This window comes from Dipodomys ordii, unplaced genomic scaffold, assembly GCF_000151885.1.
Source record: "Dipodomys ordii isolate 6190 unplaced genomic scaffold, Dord_2.0 Scaffold33, whole genome shotgun sequence".
Classification (NCBI taxonomy): Eukaryota; Metazoa; Chordata; class Mammalia; order Rodentia; family Heteromyidae; genus Dipodomys; species Dipodomys ordii.
The window spans coordinates 6,695,052-6,713,047 of record NW_012267249.1 but is presented as its reverse complement, the minus strand read 5'-3'; the positions used below and the strand labels follow the sequence as shown (position 1 = coordinate 6,713,047).

The window sequence follows — 17,996 nt, the reverse complement described above, 5'->3', positions numbered from 1 at the left end:
GAACCCAGGGCCTCAGGCATGCAAGGCAAGCACTTTAACCACTGAGCCACCTTCCCAGCCCCTCCAATTATTTCTTCATGGAAGCCCTGTTATTCCTCTGTTGTCTGTATAGGCCCGCAAACCATTGCTCAGCTCCATCTTACTCCTGTCTTCCCTGTGCTGATTATATCTCTCTCTAAATCTCTTCTTCACAAACTAGGGGATATGACTGAAATTGCATTTTTTTTTTTTTTTTATAAAGCTTTTTTTTTTATTTGTGAACATACTGTACAGAGGGGTTACAATGACATGGGCAGGTTGTGAGGCCTGAACTCTGGGCCTGGGCACTATCCCTCAGCTCTTCAGCTCAAGGCTAGCATTCTACCACTTGAGCCACAGCGCCACTTCCAGCTTTTGTTAGTTTTGTTAGTTTTGTTTTTTTTATGCCAATTGTGGGGCCTGAACTCTGGGCCTGGGTACTGTCCCCCAGCGCTCTACCACTTGAGCTTCAGCCCCACTTCTGGCTTTTTCTGGTTATGTGGTGCTGAGAAATCGAACCTAGGGCCTCATGCATGCAAGGCAAGCACTCTACCACTGAGCCACCTTCCCAGCCCAAGACTGAAATTGTAGAGTGCTTGCCTAGCATGCACAAGGTCCTGAATTCAGTCCTCAATAGCGTCCTGCCCTCCCGCACCCTCCCCTCCAAAAAAAAAGAAAAAAAGACTTCAAAACTCTTCTTCCCAATTCCTGTGTTCTAGGCCATAAAAAACATCCTAGTGCCAGGCGCCGGTGGCTCATGCCTGTAATCCTAGCTACTCAGGAGGCTGAGATCTGAAGATCACGGTTCAAACCAGCCTGGGCAGGAAAGTCCATGAGACTCTTAGCTCCAATAAAACCACTAGAAAACCAGGAGTGGCGCTATGGCTCAAGCGGTAGAGTGCTCGCCTTGAGCTGAAGAGCGCAGGGACAGCGCCCAAGCCCAGCCCAGAGTTCAAGCCCCATGACTGACCAAAAAAAAAAAGAAAGAAAAACCATCCTAGTTGATAGGAGGGTTCTAAGTATGCTTAGGTGGGGAGGGGTTTTCCTTTTGAAGAGGGAGAGGTTTGGCCTACCTGGGCTCATGGTCTGGCAGATGTTGGAGAAGCTGCAAAGTGGCCAAGAGGGTAAAAGTCACACCCTGAAGGCTACCTGGACAGAGGCTCAGGATACCCAGCAGGAACACAGCCTCCTCAGGTCAGAATGTGTGGGTACTGTGGCAGTAGAGGGAATTGGCTCATGAAGTCCACCTATCCTAACTTTGGCTAGGGGCAGTAGGGGCAATCTGAGTTTCTGTGTTGCAGCCCATAAGCTAGCCAGCATTGGGCAGTCTTTACCTGACACTGAATCACTGAGATATTTTTATATGTTTAGACGATAAGGAGAGGAAGAAAATTGTGTACTTGAGACCATCACTACCATCTCTGACTCTGATTCTGTTCTTTCTAGGACCTCTGTTTATGTCTTCCAATCTAAGCTGCTACCACCTTCACTATGTCAGTCTTCCAGACAGAATCAGTAGTTAGGAACTACTACTTTTTTGTTGTTGTTGTTGGTCATGGGGCTCAAACTCTGGGCCTGGGAGCTGACCCTGAGCTCTTCAGCTCAAGGCTAGTGCTCTACACTTAAGCCACAGCACCACTTCCGGTATTCTAGTAGTTTATTGGAGATAAGAGTGCCAAAAACTTTCCTGCCTGAGCTGGCTTTGAACCATGATCCTCAGATCTCAGCCTCCTGAGTAGATAGGATTACAGGTGTGAGCCACCAGTGCCCAGTTAAGGGAACTACTTTTTAGGAAACAAAACAGGAAACTATACGGGGTTGAGAGTAGGGATCTCAGGTCTGTGGGAGGCTGACTCTGAATGATGCCTGAGTGCCAGCCACCTAATTATTTAGCATGAGTACAATGGAATTTCTCTGCCTTTTTGTGAATACACCTATTTCTCTTGCTACTCATGCCAAACTGGTGTGTCCCTACCAGACAGGTTAGGGTCTAGTTCACTGCATATCACAGTGATTGCTGATGTTTTGTTTTTCTCTTTCCTTTTTTTTTTTTTTCCTTTTAGATCTCCAAAACAGCACCTTTTCTAACCTGCGGCTCAGCAGCTTTCAGGTACATGCCTAGAATTTTGAGTAAGAGGACTTACTCCTTCAGGACTCCCAAGATGCTCCTGAGTGACTGTAAGGACTTGTAAGAATAGTGGGATGAAGCTTTCTTTCCCTCCTCTCCACTCCCCTCAGAGACTTGTCTGGGCAGCCTTCTCATCCCCTCTGGATATTCCCTTTTCCCTGAGACTTCTCATTGCCCACCTATTCCTACCCACCTCCTTTACTGCAGTAAAGTGGCTTATCTCTCCATGATGTGTTTTCTGTGAATCTGTACCCACATGGGGTAGTCTTGGGTATATCTTCTTCCTGTTATTTGACTATTTCTTGTGATCTCTACCTCAGAAATCTGAGTCCATAGACATTTAGAACTCTACTTCCTGAGTATAAGCTAAAGTAAACTTGAGATAGAAGCTCTCATTCTGGTAAGCATAATGAGCTGGAATCCTGCACTGAGGCAATAGTGCTGTGGGGATATAGAAGACAGATATTCTGGAGGGCCCTGGACCTGGGTATCTCCGGTTTCTATTGCTTGAGGCTCATCCAGCCTCTTCTTAGCTATCCAGCCTATATTTCTTTTTTTTTTTTTTTTGGTCCGGTTGTGGAGCCTGAACTCTGGGCCTGGGCGCTGTCCCTCAGCTCTTCAGCTCAAGGTTAGCGCTCTACCACTTGAGCCACAGCGCCACTTCCGGCTTTTTTCTTTTTTTTTGCTTATATGGTGCTGAGGAATCAAACCCAGGGCCTCAGGCATGCAAGGCAAGCGCTCTACCACTGAGCCATCTTCCCAGCCCCTCCAGCCTATATTTCTATAGAAGCTTCATTCCTGGTTTCAGTTTCTTTGACTTTTTTTTTTGGGGGGCGGGGGTCCCGTCGTGGGGCCTGAACTCTGGGCCTGGGCACTGTCCCTCAGCTCTTCAGCTCAAGGCTAGCATTCTACCACTTGAGCCACTGTGCCACTTCCGGCTTTTTTCTTTTTTCTTATGTGGTGCTGAGGAATCGAACCCAGGGCCTCAGGCATGCAAGGCAAGCGCTCTACCACTGAGCCACCTTCCCAGCCCCTTCTTTGACTCTTAATGAGGCAGTATTCAGAATTTTCTGACGTAAGAAAAAAATATTTTATTTTTTTGTGCTGCTAATAGGCCTTGAACTCAGGGCCTGAGTGGTGTCTTTTAGCTTTTTTTTTTTTTTTGCAACAAGGCTGGTGCTCTACCACTTGAACCATACCTTCATTTCTAGATTTTTGTTGGTTTATTGGAAATAAGACTCTCGCAGATTTTTCTGTCCAAACTAGCTTTAAATTGTGATCTTCAGATCCCAGCCTTCTGAGTAGCTAGGTTTGCAGGCGTGAGCTACTGGTACCAAGCTTCTATGCTTAGTAGGATTGATGTATTCTGATACTTTTCTTCTTTCTCTCAGTCTCTTACCACCATTTTTTTTCTTTCAGTGCTGGAATTGATGCTGGAGTCTCACACATGCTAGGCAAATTTTATTTTACTAAGTTATGCCCCAACTCATTTTTGTTATATTTTATTAAAAAATGCCTTGTGGTGAATGATTATGGTCCTTCGGCCATGTAGTTGCTCTCTGGAAAGTATCTTTAGATAAAAGCATTACTTTACCTGTGCTTTGTGTTCTAAACTGTACAATTCAAAATTTCCTAAGAACCAGTAGCAACTCACTGAGGTCTCACTAGGCTTCTTTCACTGGGAAACATTGGTAAAAGATAATGCCAGGCTGGGAAGGTGGCTCAGTGGTAGAGCACATACCTTGCATGCATGAGGCCCTGGGTTCCATTCCTCAGCACCACATAAGCAAAAAGAAAAAAGCTGGAAGTGGCGCTGTGGCTCAAGTGATAGAGTGCTAGCCTTGAGCTGAAGAGCTGAGGGACAGCGCCCAGGCCCAGAGTTCAGGCCCCACGACCGGACCCCGCCCCCCCCAAAAAGATAATGCCATTCACCCACTAAACAAGATGTCTGTGAAGAGGAATCTTGCTATGTTTTTTCCCTCAACTAAGGTGGGGCCAGGGGCTGATGGGAAGGGTCCAACCTGCATCTTGGTCAATCTGGCTAGAAGAGACAGTAAGGCTGGGTGCTGTAATCCTGTAATCCTACCTACTCAGGAGGCTGAGATCTGAGGATCTAGGTTTGAAGCCAGCCTGGGCAGGAAAATCCACAGGACTTTATCTCCACTTAATCATCAAAAAAGCCAGAAGTGGAATTATGGTTCAAGTGGTAGTGGTAGAGTGCTAGCCTTAAGACAAAAAGCTCTGGGATAGTGCCCAGGCCCTGAGTTCAAGCCACAGGACCAGAACACACACACACACACACTCTCTCTCTCTCTCTCTCTCTCAAAGAGACAATAAGTAATCTGAAATAAAAATGTAATAAAAGGCTGAGGTAGCTGGGCACCGGTGGCTCATGCCTGTAATCTTAGCTACTCAGGAGGCTGAGATCTGAGGATCTTGGTTCAAAGCCAGCCCGGGCAGGAAAGTCCGTGAGACTCTTTATCTCCAATAAACCACCAGAAAACCAGAAGTGGCTCTGTAGCTCAAGTGGTAGAGCACTAGCCTTGAGCTGTAGAGCTAAGGGACAGCGCTCAGGCCTAGAGTTCAAGCCCCACAACCGACAAAAAAAAAAAAAAAAGAAATAAAAAAGGCTGAGGTGATAGGATTTAGACACCTGAATAGCTACAACCAAGTTCTCCTCAGCTTTCCTGAGCTTTGGAGAATTGCTGAGAGTAGAGTGATAAAGATCAGATCTGGGCCAGGCACCAGTGGCTCATGACTGTAATCCTAGCTACTCAGGAGGCTGAGATCTGAGGTTCATGATTCAAAGCCAGACTGGGCAAGAAAGGCTGTGAGACTCTTATCTCCAATTAACCACCAGAAAACTTGAAGTGGCACTGTGGCTCAAGTGGTAGAGTCTTGCCTTGAGCTGAAGAGCTCAGGGACAGCACCCAGGTCCAGAGTTCAAGCCCCACGATTGACCCCTCCCCGCCTCCCCCCCCCAAAAAAGGATCAGGTCTGTGTGATGTACATCCAACAGACAGTGTAAAACACACATCCAACACAGTCTAAAACAAAATAACTTCCTCTCAAATTTAACTTTCCTCCTGAAGCAAGTACAAGGAACTTTTGTTGTTTAGATCTTTCACTAGGCAAGTGATTCATCTGGCATGGTAGCATTATTTGTCTTTGATTGCTACCAGTACTTTACTAGTTTATCACCTACTTTTCATCATGCTCTGTGGGAGACAGGCTTGCAGGGTGCCAGACTTTTCACAATAATACTGAACAGCAGTGTGGAACAGTGTATATGGACTGTCACCAGGTGGCAGCACATGATTTGTTGCCAGAAGAATAATACTGAAAATTGTTGGGCCAGAGGATCTGGGCTGGTGTGATTGCTTTTTCCCTTTAGGAATTCTATGAGCTAAAACTAATCTACCTAGAACAGAGCTCTGTTTATATTATACTCATATTCACCGGTGATTTTCAGCATGAAAACAAAAGACAAATTCAGCATTTAAGCCAAGCCTCCATTCAGCCTCTTCTCTCTCCAATCTTTTTTTTTTCACTATAAACCTTTAACCTTAATTACTTTCAGAAACACCTGTACTCCAATTACTATTATTAATTTATTATTTTAGGTGCTAGGGATCAAATCAGGGGCCCTACACATAGCAGATGCTCTACCACTGGGCTATCTCCCAACTTTTTTTTTTTGGCCATGGGACATGAACTCATGACCTGGGCATTGTCCCTGAGCCTTCTTGTGCTCAAGACTAGTGCTCTACCACTGGGGCCACTTCCAGTTTTTGAGTGGTTAATTGGAGATGAGAATCTTACAGGAACTTTTCTGCCCAGACTGGCTTTAAATCAGGATCCTCAGATCCCAGCCTCTTGAGTAGCAAGGATTACAGGTATGAGCCACCAGTGCTGGCTGTGATCTATAATGTATTTTTTGTGTGCCAGTTGTGGGCCTTGAACTCAATCAAGACTTGCACAAGGCTAGAGCTCTACCATTTGAGCCACAACTTCACTTACAACATTTTGGCGATTAAGTGGAATTAAGTGTGTTGCAGTCTTTCCTGTCTGAGTTGGCTTAGAACTGTGATCCTTACACACCTGTCAAGAACTCCCTCTTACAAAAGAAAATTTTTTTTTTGGTCGGTCCTGGGGCTTGAACTCCGGGCCTTAGTGCTGTTTGTCTCTTAGTTCTTCAGCTCAAGACTAGCACTCTACCACTTGAGCCACAGCACCACTTCTGGCTTTCTGGTGGTTTATTGGAGATCAGTCTCACGACTTTCCTGCCCGGGCTGGCTTTGAACCCTGATCCTCAGATCTCAGCCTCCTGAGTAGCCAGGATTACAAGGTGTGAGCCATGAGCCCCCAGCTAAAGGTAGCCTCTTATCTCAGAGGGTGGCAGCACAATAGGTCTTAGATCCACTGTCTCTCTCTCATCTCAGTTTGATTAGGTCTAAGTTTTTTTTTCTTTTTTTGTCAGTTCTGGGGCTTGAACTCTGGGCCTGGGCGCTGTCCCTGAGCTCATCAGCTCAAGGCTAGTGCTCTACCACTTGGGCCACAGCCCCACTTCTGGTTTTCTGGTAGCTAATTGGAAATAGAGTCTCAATTGTCGGGCTCTGGTGGCTCACGCCTGTAATCCTAGCTACTCAGAAGGCTGAGATCTGAGATCACAGTTCAAAACCAGAGCAGGCAGGAAAGTCCAAGACACTCATCTCCAATAAACCCCTCAGAAAACAGGAAATGGCGCTTGGCTCAAGGTGGTAGAGTGCTAGCCTTGAGCTGAAGAGCTGAGGGTCAGTGCCCAGGCCCAGAGTCCAAGCCCCACGACTGACCAGAAATAAAAGGGGGGGGGGAGGGAAAGAGTCTTAAGGACTTTCCTGCTCGGGCTGGCTTTGAACCGCGATTCTCAGATCTCAGCCTCTTGAGTAGTTAGGATTACAGGCGGCAATCCTTAGAATTTAGCCTCCAGAGTAGTAAGGATTCGGAAGTGAGCAGAATCCAATCTCTTAGAGTGAATTGTCCCAATGTTTTCCTTAGCATGTTGTTTGATTTTATTTACCCTTCTTACTATCTCAAGTCACTAATTATTATAGATTACATTTTTTTCTCTCACTGTACTATGATCCTTCAAGACACATTTATAGGGCTTTTCCTACCTCAGCTATACTTTGACTAACCTAAAGGCTGCTCCAGTGTAGTCCAGTGCTATTGTCTTTATCAATTACCACTTCTGCCTCTGACATTTTGCATAGCCCATCGTGAATTAACTGTGTGGCTCTTCTACTCTTCAGGCTTGGGTTTTCCCCAGGTGTATTCTTTGCTCTATAGTTCCGCTTTTCCAACACACTGCTTCTTCTGTTTTTGCCCCTACTTCTTTCCTATTGGTTTCCTTCGTCCTCCAAGAGTTGGCGCCTAGGGCCGTTGATTGGCTTCTGTGCACGCCCATTGCGCCCACCCTCATACCACGTGTCCTTCATAACGCTAATTGGACAGTTCCATTCGCTCATTTATCAACAACTGACGATTGATTGGCTGCTCCTTAGGTAGGCAACGGCGGGGGCGTGGCCTACGCTAGCCCCTCCTCCGAGCCCCAGGCGTTTCAGTCGCTCGCGACGGGCAGGCAGTCCAGCAGAGTTCGCAGCTGCCTCTTAGGTCTCGCAGGTCTGATCCTTCTCTCCTGACCCCGCCAAATTGGCGGGGGGGCGCGGAGAACAGCCCGACTTCAGGGCCATGGCTGTAGCCTCCTCGTCCTCTGCCGCCGGTAGCTCCGCGGAATCGCCGGTTTCAGCGAGAGAGACCCCCACCGCCTCTGCAGGCTAACAAGCAGCTGCGGCCACCAAGCTGCCAAGGCTACTATGCTTCCTCTGGGCCACCACCTTCCCTTTGGCCCGCTCAGGCACCTCTCCGGCTGCTCGTTCCCGCCTCAGGTAACATCAGAGAGCGCGTGGGGTACGAACCGGGGCATCCCGTCCCGCGAGTAGCAGCTCCACCTCCTGGTCCCGGAACCTTGGCACTTGGGTCGCTTAGTACTGGACAGGACCCGGTGGCTTCCCTCAGGTCCTTCCCGCAGCGGCAGGAGCACTACCTCTCTCTCCCACTTTTCCATTCTCATTTTCTTCAGGGTACCGGGATAGGCTCCCGCCTTCTCTCGGAGGCGGGGAACCCTTTAGAAGTTACCCTGGACAGGGACCTTCCTCATTTTCGAGATTCTGCAATACTCCGTGCCCTCAGAAAATTCCTGTTTCACAGACCTCCAGCTAGCTGCCCCTCCCCCCCCGCCGAGCGCCTCCTCGGGCCTCTGTACCCGGTCCTGCCTCGGAGCTCTAAACTCTTTCACTTATTTCCATCAAACATGCTTGTCACTCCGGACACCCACTTCTGCTCTCAGAAGAGACTTCCCTCTCCTCTTTTCCCTCCTCGGTCTTTCCCCTTCGTTTAAGACTCTGGACTCAATAGCTGTTTAGATTTAGCCAGAAATGAAACCCAGGTTTGTCTAATTTTAAAACCTTTCAATTTATATTGCTGAGAATAACTTGCCAAGGAATTTGGACTTTATTCTGTAGGCACAGGGAGCCTTGCAGTTTGTATGCAGTCTGATATGATTGAATTATCTCTAGTGAAAACCTGGATATAGTATTGAAAATGAAGACTGAACGCCTGAATGCCTGAAGGCCTAGGAGAAACTAGTATACTAATTTGCATGAGAGTGAACCAGGATGGCATGAAATTCCAAGACGTTTCCCCCCTCCCACCCTTTTCCCACGAGGTTTTGAAATAAGGTTGAGAATTTGTTTGAGGGATTTCTGGCTTATGCTATGAATGATGATATTGATGAAAGTAGAGAATGTAATTTTGAGAGATGGCAATGAAATTGGTTTGAACAAATTCATTTTGAGATTTTTTTTTTCAGCTATGACTGGAAATGCAGATCTGAAAATCTGAAAAACTAGTTTAGAACTGAATACATAAAGAGGGTGTATGAATACACAAGAGAGGGTATATGGGGCAACAATCTGAGACCTTAGTACGGGATGTAATACTGAAAGAGAAGAAAAAGGGCTGTGGACCTGAAAAAGCATCATTGCTGAAAGATCACAGACACTGAAAAAGAGAGGTTAAAGGAGTGGGACAAGAACTAGAAAGACTCGAACTCTAGTGGTTCACACTTGTAATCCTAGCTATTCAGGAGTCTGAGATCTGAGGCTTGCTGTTCAAAGCCAGCCCCCACAGGAAAGTCTGTGAGATATATCCCATTAACAACCAGAAAAGCTAGAAGGGAACTGTGGCTCTTGTAGTAGTGTGACAACCTTTAGTGAAAAAGCTGGGGGACAATGCCCAGACTGAGTGCTGGTCATCCATGCTACATGAACTCTTACTGTTCTAGAAATTGAGACCTAGAACATCCCTATTCAAAGCCAGCCTTGGGAGAAAAGTTTGTGAGACTCCATTTCCAATTTAGTAAAAATGCTGGACTGAAGATGTGGCTCAAGTGGTAGAGCATCAAGCATGAGTAAGCAAGCCAGGCAAGAACTTTAGGCCCAGAGGTCAAGCCCTAATACTGGCATAAGAAAAGAAAACAAGCAGAAGAACTAAAAACAGTGTGGCATCATATAGAAGCCAAAAGTAGAAAGAGTTTGAAGATTCAAGGGGAATAACTCTCACCAGAGGCAAGTAGAATGAGAGAAAGAAGTTAATGAATTTATTAATTAGGAAGTCACTTGTTTCCTTGAAGGCAGTTTTGATAGTGTGGTGGTAACAGTGACACAACAGTTGTCAAATCATAGATTGAAGAATAAATGGGAAGCTGGAGTAAAATTACTGTTTCAAAATAATAGTTGTCAAGGAAAATTGCTGGTTGAAACTATGGTCAATGTTAGGTACCAAAAAGATGCAACAGGGGCTGGGAAGGTAGCTCAGTGGTAGAGCACTTGCCTTGCATGCCTGAGGCCCTGGGTTCGATTCCTCAGCACCACATAAGCAAAAAGAAAAAAGCCGGAAGTGGCGCTGTGGCTAGAGCGCTAGCCTTGAGCTGAAGAGCTGAGGGACAGCGCTCAGGCCCAGAGTTCAGGCCCCACGACCGGACCAAAAAAAAAAAAAAAAAAGATGCAACAGTTAGAGGATTGTCAGTATTCCTCTTTTACAGTTGAGAAGAATGTAAGATTTGAACAAGGTCTGCCTAGTTCTGAAGCTTGGGTTCTTCCTACTATGGCTCATGTGTATTTTCCTTTTTCATATGAGCAAAATAGCTTGAAGTTTGAGAAAGAGTTTACTTTGACATTTCCTTGACATCAAAACTATAAAGTTAGACACGCACCGGTGGCTCACGCCTGTAATCCTAGCTACTCAGGAGGCTCAGATCTGAGGATCTGCGCAGTTCAAAGCCAGCCCAGGCAAGGGAAGTCCGTGAGACTCTTATCTCCAATAAACAACCAGAAAACCAGAAGTGGCACTGTGGCTCTAGCGGTAGAGCGCTTGCCAAGCTTGAGCTGAAGAGCTGAGGGACAGTGCCCAAGCCCAGATTTCAAGCCCCATGACTGACAAAAAAAAAACAAACCCACCAAAAACAATAAATGATATGATAGGAGGAAAAAAAAGTGATATGGCCTATTTATTTGCATGCATGCGTGCGTGCGTGTGTTTATGTGTATGTTCCTATCCTGGGGCTTGAACTTGGATGTGTGTGTGTGTGTGTGTGTGTGTGTGTCTGTGTGTGTTTATGTGTATGCTCCTATCCTAGGGCTTGAACTTGGCCTGGGCACTGCCCCTGAACTTCATTTTTGCTCAAGGTTAGCACTCTGCCACTTGAACACTTTCAGCTTTTTCTGAGCAGTTTATTGGAGGTAAGACTCTAACAGACTTTCCTTCCTGATCTGGCTTCAAACTGCAATCCTTAGATCTCAGCCTCTTGAGTAGGTAGGATTACAGGCATGAGCCACCAGTGGCTGGCTTGCCTTACTTTTTTGAAATAACTATCTGTGAAGAAATCAGTTATCTCTGGAGTCTGAAGGAAGTATAACGTTAAGCTTGAGTGTCATGGCATGAGAATCATCAATGGAAAATTAAAGAGGAATACATGTATTTAAAAAAAGATTATTAAGCATATTAAGAGCCTAGTTAGTTAAAATATTTTTGTAATGGGCCACTATACCATGGATTTTACATTTTCTTCACAATTTAAAAGGAAGAGTGCAAAGAAGGTGAGTAAGTTGATCCAGAAGTAGACTTTGCAAAACAGAAGGATAAAATAGGGAGCAACTTTACACTGCTGGTGACGGTGTGGGAGATAAGATTTGACTTTGCCAGTCTAGAGTGTTAGTAAATCTTGACTGAGAACAAGGCTCAAGTAGTAGAACACCTGCCTAGCAAACAAAAAACCAGAAGATCCTGAATTCAACCCCAGTATTATCTCCCACCCCCCAAAAAGAGGCTGGTATATTCAGAGGTTAAGGAGATAATCAGAAATCCAGTTGGAAGATCAGGTTTTATAAAAATTGTTTAAGTAGAAAATTTAGAATTTAATGTTTCAAGAAAAAAAAAAAGGTATAACCATCTCGTTGTTTTTTTTTTTTTTGGTCTGGTCGTGGGCCTGAACTCTGGGCCTGGGCGCTGTCCTTCAGCTCTTTAGCTCAAGACAAGCGCTCTACCACTTTAGCCACAGTGCCACTTCCAGCCTTTTTCTTTTTGCTTATGTAGTGCTGAGGAATCGAAATCAGGGCCTCAGGCATGCAAGGCAAACGCTCTACCACTGAGTCACCTTCCCAGCCCCAATCTCAGTGTTGTTGAAAGGAAATAGAATGGAAGGTTATTGAAATAGTGAGAGGTTGAATATGTCATTTGTATGGATGTCACTGTTACCCAGAGGGTACAAAGAACTACTTACTAGGAGGAACCCAGAGTTGCTTTGGAGGCTCCTAGGCTCTTGTTAGTAGTAGTAGTAGTAGTAGTGGTAGTAGTAGTACTAGATGGTACAAATGTTTGTGTGTGAATTAATAGTAAAATCTCAGTTGTGTGGTATATCAAAGGTATGATGTATTTTTCTCTTTTCCAGATAGGTATTTAGGAACATATATTCTCAAACACAAATCCTTTGTGATTTGGCATAGGATTGGTCTTAATTTTCTTAATTTTGTGTAAACACACACACACATACTGGTGAGTGGGTAAGAATGTCCTATCCCAGGACCTCTAATAACATTTCTTCTCTTTTCTTTTCTTTTTCTTTTCTTCTCTTTGTTGTTGTTGTTGTAGGGCTTTTACTCAGGGCCTGGGTGCTTTCCCTGAGCCTCTTTGTGCTCAAGGTTAGGGTTCTACCACTTGAGACATAGTGCCACTTCCAGTTTTTGAGGGGTTAATTGGAGATGAGACTCATGGGGACTTTGCTGGCTAGGATGGCTTTGAACCTGATCCTCAGATCTCAGCCTCCTGAATACCCAGGATTACAGGTATGAGCCCAGCTTATTATTTGTTTTTTAGGCTTAAAAAAAGACATAATTTTGTGAGGTATTAACAATGTTTTTTTGGCCTGCTCAGTGTGGAAGTTTTGATTGTGATAGAAAAAATTCATCTTCCTTAGTGGAAATGAAACTGTAATGTAGCCAGGTGCTGGTGGGTCACACCTGTAATCCTAGCTACTCAGGAGGCTGAGATCTGAGGATCATGGTTCAAAGCCAGCCAAGGCAGGAAAGTCTGTGAGACTCTTATCTCCAATAAAGTGGCACTGTGGCTCCAGTGTTAGAGCACTCACCTTGAGGTGAAGAACTGAGGGACAGTGCCCAGGCGCTGAGTTCAAGCCCCACGACTGACCAAAAAAAAAAAAAAAAAGAGATGAACCTTGTGTTGGAATTTGTAAACTTGTAAGAAAAGTTTTTGTGGGAATATTGTCTCATTTTTGTAGATGAAGCCCAATTATTACATCCTATTATGTTGGTGATGGACAAACAATGGTATTATACTGTCATCAATGAGAAATGACTTCATTGTGACTTCACTCCTGAGTACCCAGGGTGATTATCTCAGAGAAAATCCTACTTGTGATAAAGTTTAAACCTTCCATTCCTGAACGTTTCAGAAAGGTAGTGTGATAAGGGGGAAAATATTAGAAATCTGAGTTGTTATAGATCCTGTTATTAACTATAATTACAGGCAAATTATGTATTCTCTGTAAGCTTTAGTTTAGGATTTCGTGGATTTTTTGTTTGTTTTGTATGTTTGCTACTTCAGGGGTTTGAACTCAGGGCCTAGGTGCTGTCTCTGAGCTTTTGGGCTCAAGGCTAGCATTCTATCACTTGAGCAAAAGCTCTACTTTCTGCTTTTTGATGGTAAGAGATAAGCCTCTCATGGCCTTTCCTGAACAGGCTAGCTTTGAACCATAATCCTCAGATCTCAGCCTCCTGAGTAGGATTACAGATGTTAGCTACCTACATCAGGTGAGACTGGGATTCCTTTTTTTTTGGAGCTTCTTCGCTCAAGGCTAGTGGTCTACTACTTGAGCCACATTTCCAATTCTAGCTTTTTTGGTAGCTAATTGGAGATGGTCTCATGGGACTTCCTGTCTGCACTGGCTTTGAACTGTGATCATCATATCTCAGCTTCCTGAGTAGCTAGGATTAAGGTATGAGCCATAAGTGACACACACTCTCTCTCTCTCTATATATATATATATTTTTAATTTTTTAATTTTAATATTTTTTTTTTATTTTTTGGTGGTTGTTGGTCATGGGGCTTGAGCTCAGGGCTTGGGTACTGTCCCTTAGCTTTTTTGCTCAAGGCTAGCTAGTGCTCTAACACTTTGAGCCATAGCAGCACTTAAAGTTTTCTGATGGTTAATTGGAGATAACAGTGTCACTGCCTTTCCTACCCCAGCTAGCTTTGAACCATGATCCTCAGATCTGGGCTTCCTGAGTAGCTAGGGTTACAGGAGTGAGCCATCAGTATCTGGCTGACTCAAATCCTTGATCTGATGCTTTTGCTCATTAGTTGATGCTCTACTATCTGAGCCATGCCTCCAGCCCCCCTTCTTTTTTTCAGTTTAATATCTGAAGCCATTTATGCTGGTGCATGCCTATAATCCTATCACTCTGGATAGAGACTTAAGTCTGAAGGATTATTGTCTCAAAAATTTTATTTGAAAAGAATACATTCATATTACAAATATTCATACTATAAATATTTATACTTTATATAAGCAGTAGAAAATTTCATTCTCATGCTTGTCCTTGATCTATCCAGTTTCATGTCCCCTTCCAAACATGTGAGATATATATATATATATATATATATATATATATATATATATATATACATACATACATATATGTTGTTGTTTATTTTTGTCATGGAGCCTGAACTCTGGGCCTAGGTGCTGTCCCTCAGCTCTTTAGCTCAAGGTAAGCGCTCTACCACGTGAACCACAACGCCACTTCTGGCTTTTTCTGTTTGTGTGGTGCTGAGGAATTGAACCTAGGGCCCTCATGCATGCGAGGCAAACACTCTACCACTGAACCACCTTCCCAGCCCCATTTTTTATTTTTTGATAATGCTGAGAATTGAGCCCAGAGTCACATAAATGGTAGACAACTGCTGCTTGAGCTGCATCTACAACTCCATTTTTTACATTCTTTCTATTTTCTTTAGCCAAATATTAACAAATAAGAATATGTAGTTTCATTTTTATTTTCATGAAAAATCTGTGGTCTCATAGTTTTGCACTGTCCTCTCCCTAGTTTTGCCTTTTCATTTAATGTATCTTGGAGATATTTCCCAGTCAGCACATAGAGTTTCTCCCCTTTTTATTTTTATTTATATTAGCTAATATAAATAAATATTAAAAATAAATATTAAAAGCTGCTAGAGCTATACCAGTTGAGCCACAACTCCACCTCTAGCTTTTTTTTTTTTTTTTGGTTAATTAGATATAAGAGTTTCTCAGACTTTTCCTTTCCCGGGCTGGCTTGGAACCATGATCCTCAGATCTCAGATTTAGTGTAAGCCACAGTGCCCAGCTTCTCTCTCCTTTTTAATGACACTTGCATTGTGTCCTATTGAGTGGATATGGTACAAGTTAACTATTTTCGTTTTTTTTTGTTTTGTTTTGTTTTTTGGGTCCAGTCGTGGGACCTGAACTCTGGGCCTGGGCACTGTCCCTCAGCTCTTCAGCTCAAGGCTAGCACTCTACCACTTGAGCCACAGCAACACTTCCGGCTTTTTTTTTTTTGCTGCTTATGTGGTGCTGAGGAATTGAACCCAGGGCCTTATGCATGCAAGGCAAGCGCTCTACCACTGAGCTAACTTCCCAGCCCTTGGACAATGTCATCTGTTTGTTTTCCTTCAGTTTCTTCCTTCCATTCTGACTACAAATTACATAGATCATTTTCCGTATAGTGTATACTGAATAGCATGATTGCATTTGTTCACCATTCCTCCCTCCTTTTCCGCACCTCCTTTACCTCCACTTAAAAAAAAAAAAAACGGGCTGGGAAGGTGGCTCAGTGGTAGAGTACTTGCCTTGCATGCATGAGACCCTGAGTTCGATTCCTCAGCACCACATAAATAGAAAAAGCTGGAAGTGGTGCTATGGTTCAAGCGATAGAGCACTAGCCTTGAGCTGAAGAGCTGAGGGACAGTGCCCAGGCCCAGAGTTCAAGCCCCATGATTGACAAAAAAAAAAAAAAAAAAATCCAGCGGGGCTGGGAATGTGGTTTAGTGGCAGAGTGCTTGCCTAGCATGCATGAAGCCCTGGGTTCAATTCCTCAGCACCACATAAACAGAAAAAGCCAGAAGTGATGCTGTGGCTCAAGTGGTAGAGTGGTAGCCTTGAGCAAAAGCAGCTCAGGGACAGTGCTTAAGCCCTGAGTTCAAGCCCCTGGACTGGAAAAAAAAAACAGCAAAAAAAGCAAAAGCAAACACCACCACCACCATCAACAATAAAAGAAAAATAATGTTTCCATTTTCTGGAGTTTATTTGGATAAAAAATATTTTAAATGTTCAGATCATTTATACCTTGGTGTTCCTCCCCTTAGGGTATCCTCCTTTAGCCTGACTGTGTATGAATGCCTAGATTCCCGTATAAGAAATCTTTTTTTTTTCTTTCTTTTTTTTTTTTTTGGGTCTGGTTGTGGGTCTGAACTCTGGGCCTGGGCGCTGTCCCTCAGCTCTTCAGCTCAAGGCTAGCATTCTACCACTTGAGCCACAGCACCACTTCTGGCTTTTTTCTTTTTGCTTATGTGGTGCTGAGGAATCGAACCCAGGGCCTCAGGCATGCAAGGCAAGCGCTCTAACACTGAGCCACCTTCCAAGCCCCAGTCTTTTTTTTTTTTTTTTTTGCTGGTTGAGGAGCTTGAACTCTGGGCCTGGGCACTGTTCTGAGCTCTTTAGCTCAAGCCTAGCACTCTACCACTTCCAGCTTTTTCTGTGTATGTGGTGCTGAGGAATCGAACCCAGGGCCTCATGCGTGCAAGGCAAGCACTCTACCACTGAGCCACCTTCCCAGCCCCCCCCCCCATGTATAAGTAATCTTGTCCAATTATGTTTCATTTTTCCTTCTTCAAAAAATTTTTGTGTGTGTATGCCAGTTCTGGGCTTGAGGATCTGAGCTGTGTCCCAGAACTTCTCTTATTTCAAGGCTAGTGTTCTACCACTTGAGCCACAGTACCACTTTGGGCTTTCTGAGTAGTTTAGTAGAGCTAATAGCCTAATGGACTTTGGTGCCCTCATTAGCTTTTTGTTTTCTTTTTTTTTGGGTCCAGTCGTGGGGCCTGAACTCTGGGCCTGAGCGCTGTCCCTCAGTTCTTCAGCTCAAGGCTATCACTCTACCACTTGAGCCACAGTGCCACTTCCGGCTTTTTTCTTTTTGCCTATGTGGTGCTGAGGAATAGAACCCAGGGCCTCATGCATTCAAGGCAAGCGGTCTACCACTGAGCCACCTTCCCAGCCCAATGCCCTCATTAGCTTTGAAATGCTCCTTAGATCTCAGTCTCCTGAGTAGCTACCATTATAGACATTAGCCACCATTTCCTGGCCATATCTAGTTATATTTTAGATCTGGCTTCCACATATGAGAACAAATATGCACCATTTGTCTCTCTGTTGCTTAGCTTTCTTGATGAGATCTGGTTCCTACCACTTTTGCCTTGCCTTTAATCTAGCATTTTTGCTGGAAATGGAGACTGTTTTTTTGCCTGGGATCACTTCTAGACTTTATAAAAAGTTAAATGTTTTATTTTTGATATGTGGTGCTGAGGATTCAAACCCAGAGCCTCATGCATGCAAGGCAAGTACTCTTCCACTGAGCCAACTTCTCAGCTCTTGTGATATGTTTTAAAAGTATTTTTCCTTCATTCCCAGGGCCTCATGTATGCTAAGTACTAGATCTTACACTAAGCTACACAACCAGGCTCATCTTGTTATTTATCTTCTGACTTGATTTTATTCTGATGTAGAAATTCTACATTTTTTTTTATTGCCAGTCCTGTGGCTTGAACTCAGGGCCTGAACACTGTCCCTGAGATTCTTTTGTTCAAGGCTAGCATTGCTTCCAGCTTTTTCTGTTTATGAGATACTGAAGAATTGAACCCAGGACTTCATGCATGCTAGACAAGCACTCTACCACTAAGTCACATTCGCAGCCCCAGTTCTAGATTTTTATGGAGACAAACTTTAAAATTTTTTCTTTTTTTGGGCTGGGAAGGTGGCTCAGTGGTAGAGCGCTTGCCTTGCATGCCTGACACCCTGGGTTCGATTCCTCAGCACCACATAAGCAAAAAGAAAAAAACCAGAAGTGGCGCTGTGGCTCAAGTGGTAGAGTGCTAGCCTTGAGCTGAAGAGCTGAGGGACAGCACCCAGGCCCAGAGT

The 17,996-nt window shown here is 44.4% G+C and overlaps 2 protein-coding genes across 3 annotated transcripts in view; one reads left to right on the top strand and one right to left on the bottom strand.

Moving 5' to 3' along the window:
• Mmachc (methylmalonic aciduria (cobalamin deficiency) cblC type, with homocystinuria) overlaps window positions 1-2,134 on the bottom strand; it is a 13,372-nt gene extending 11,238 nt beyond the window's left edge. The window contains exon 1 of the mRNA XM_013016792.1: window positions 2,108-2,134. Coding sequence (XP_012872246.1) covers window positions 2,108-2,134 — 27 coding nt within the window. The remainder of the gene's footprint in view (window positions 1-2,107) is intronic.
• A 5,649-nt stretch (window positions 2,135-7,783) lies between these two features.
• Window positions 7,784-17,996, top strand: part of Tesk2 (testis-specific kinase 2) — a 126,916-nt gene continuing 116,703 nt past the window's right edge. For both annotated transcript variants that reach the window (XM_013016916.1, XM_013016915.1), the window contains exon 1: window positions 7,784-8,073. The gene's annotated coding sequence lies outside the window, so the exon portion shown is untranslated. The remainder of the gene's footprint in view (window positions 8,074-17,996) is intronic.